Source organism: Rhagoletis zephyria, unplaced genomic scaffold (assembly GCF_001687245.7).
Source record: "Rhagoletis zephyria isolate East Lansing unplaced genomic scaffold, Rhagoletis_zephyria_1.1 Rzeph_scaffold_46408, whole genome shotgun sequence".
Taxonomy (NCBI): Eukaryota; Metazoa; Arthropoda; class Insecta; order Diptera; family Tephritidae; genus Rhagoletis; species Rhagoletis zephyria.
This window is the reverse complement of record NW_016203463.1, coordinates 1-2,311: the sequence shown is the minus strand read 5'-3', so window position 1 is coordinate 2,311 and position 2,311 is coordinate 1. Positions and strand designations below refer to the sequence as shown.

Sequence of the window (2,311 nt, the reverse complement as noted above, 5' to 3'; positions counted from 1 at the left end):
GAGGCGCAGATGATGATGATGATGATGTACACCGTGGTCATGTCTATGCTCTTTTTGTTGTCTTCAGCACCTCCAGTCAGTCCCTCTGCGGGCTCCTTCTCCTCCTCGGTGATGTCGCTAATGTTGGCTAAGTTCACCTGGTCGGTGATTGCAGAGGGATCATCAGTGGCATTGCCGCCCACCACCTCAGGTAAAAGCAGATCATTGCTAGCAGCTGAGTTGCCGTCTCCGTTGGGAAGAAACTCGCCATTGGTGGCCGCCGGCCTGGTCGGACTGGGTTTTGGCCTCGGCTTCACCTTCGGAACGTACTTCCAGTTGGTGGGCACCTGTTCAGGGTTGCGGGTCCGTTGGCTGATCCACTTGACGTAATTGCCCACTTTGGTGTAGATGCCCGGCAAACCGGGTCTGGCGCAGCCGATGCCCCAGGAAACCAGGCCAACTAGTTGGCGGTAGTGATTGACCGCTGGAGAGCCGCTGTCACCTGAAAATTTTTTTTGTATAATTGTTTTAGGCTCAACACATGCCTTTGAACTCCCTCACCTTGACAAGCGTCAACTCCTTTGCTCTCTGCGCAAATCATATTGTCGGTAATCTCTCCATCATAGATGGCATTGCAGCGGTCTCGATTCACCACGCTCACTGTCGCCACTTGGAGGTTCTTCGAGAAGCGCATACTGTCCTCTTGCAGGTAGCCCCATCCGGAGATGGTAATGTTCCGTCCGGCAGGCGGTTCGCTGCCAAATGAGGGCAACGCTACTGGCATCGAGTTCGGCGCTTTATAGACGAGAGGTTCCACCGTCTGAATAAGGGCAATATCATTGTCCACCGTTTGGTTGTCGTACTCCTCGTGGACGATGATGCGCTTTGCTCGGGCGGTTAGTCCGCCGGAGTTGTAGGTGAGCGTCGCATAGCGAATTAGCAGCCAGTTTACCGGGACGCTGTGTGTGTATTATGAAAAACAATATATTTATTAAAAGTTAAAACGCTTTTAACTCCATTTGTTACCTTTGCAGACAGTGTGCAGCCGTGAGAATATAGTGCGTCTCGATGATCGCCCCGCCGCAAAAGTGCACCCCCGAGTCGGTTCGCTGCAGTGACACCTGATACGGTCGCTGTTGATTGTTGGCGTCCACGCCGCCGATGACGGCCTTCTTCAGCAGGCCCTCCTCCTCTCCGGAGAGGGGCTCATTTCGGGTGGCAGTGCCGTGCACCAGGTCGTAGTTGGGCCGACGACGGCCGCCCCTGATCGACTCGCCGCTGACCACTTCAAAGGTGCTTAGGAGCAGCTGAAGTAGCACCAGCGCTCCTAGGAGACTGCTGCCTCTGTTGCTGATGAGTGGTAAAAGTGGAAGCTTCATACTGCTGCTGCTGCCGTACTGCAAAAGTGCGGCACGTGTCTAGAAGAGGAGATGAAGTGTTGATGGTAGTGGTGAAAAGGGTGCTTATGGCACTGCTGGGTATCCGGGTGACAAAGGAGTGTTGTGTGCGAGAGCGATGCTCAATGCTGCACAACCGATTTTTACAGGCAAAGCAAGCGTCAGGTGCGTCGGATGGAGTAATCAAGCACAGGATGCCTAATTGGAATGATGTATATTATTGCAAGCGCCTCCAACTTCACAGCCATCGACATCAGGCATCGACAGAGCTGCCGCCGCCGCTTCCATCACAGTTGCTGTTGCTGATGCTGGGAAAAAGTCGCCTNCCGCTTCCATCACAGTTGCTGTTGCTGATGCTGGGAAAAAGTCGCCTAATTAGTGGTTGCTGCTGCTGATGCTGCTCAAAGCGGCAGGCGACGACGGCGTCTCGGCAGTGGCGGCAGCGGCGGCGTCAGCGTTTCAGCGTGGCGATAAATCCACAACCCAAAGTAGAAACACACAGCTGCTCAATTTGAGAGCACCGACCAAGGAGTGGCTAGGCTGGCGGTGGCGGCAGCAGTGATAAGTGCTCTAAGTCTCCGGGCGCCAGGTGCAATGGTGCTCTGAGGGCGAACTAGCAGCATCAACAGCACAACTTAAAGAACGGAAGGCAGATCAACGGCTGTCTGCCTGCTGAGAACCAATTGGGTAGGCAGGCACTGTCGGTCGTCACTGACGACCATCATCAAAAGTAGTGTGCAGAATCTGAAGTGAAAACCTACCGACTGCCATCACTATCACACCTTATCAGAAAGTGGTTACCAGTGGTAACCATCTTTGGTGGTAGTGCCAATGAGTCAGTGAGAGCTTCTTTGTTTTTAATCAACACAAAAGCTTGAAGATCTTTTTGTACCAGAGGTAAGAGAGAATGCCCGTCAGACTGTACCAGGTGACAA

At 53.3% G+C, this 2,311-nt stretch overlaps 1 protein-coding gene across 1 annotated transcript; it reads right to left on the bottom strand.

The window, feature by feature from the left end:
- Positions 1 to 30: 30 nt before the first annotated feature.
- LOC108355506 (mite allergen Der f 3-like) lies at positions 31 to 938 on the bottom strand (the record flags this gene model as incomplete). The annotated part of the gene is made up of 2 exons (XM_017606666.1): positions 31 to 481; positions 541 to 938. Coding segments are annotated over 2 exons (849 nt in total), but the record flags the coding sequence as incomplete, so codon positions are not given.
- Between the last annotated feature and the right edge of the window lie 1,373 nt (positions 939 to 2,311).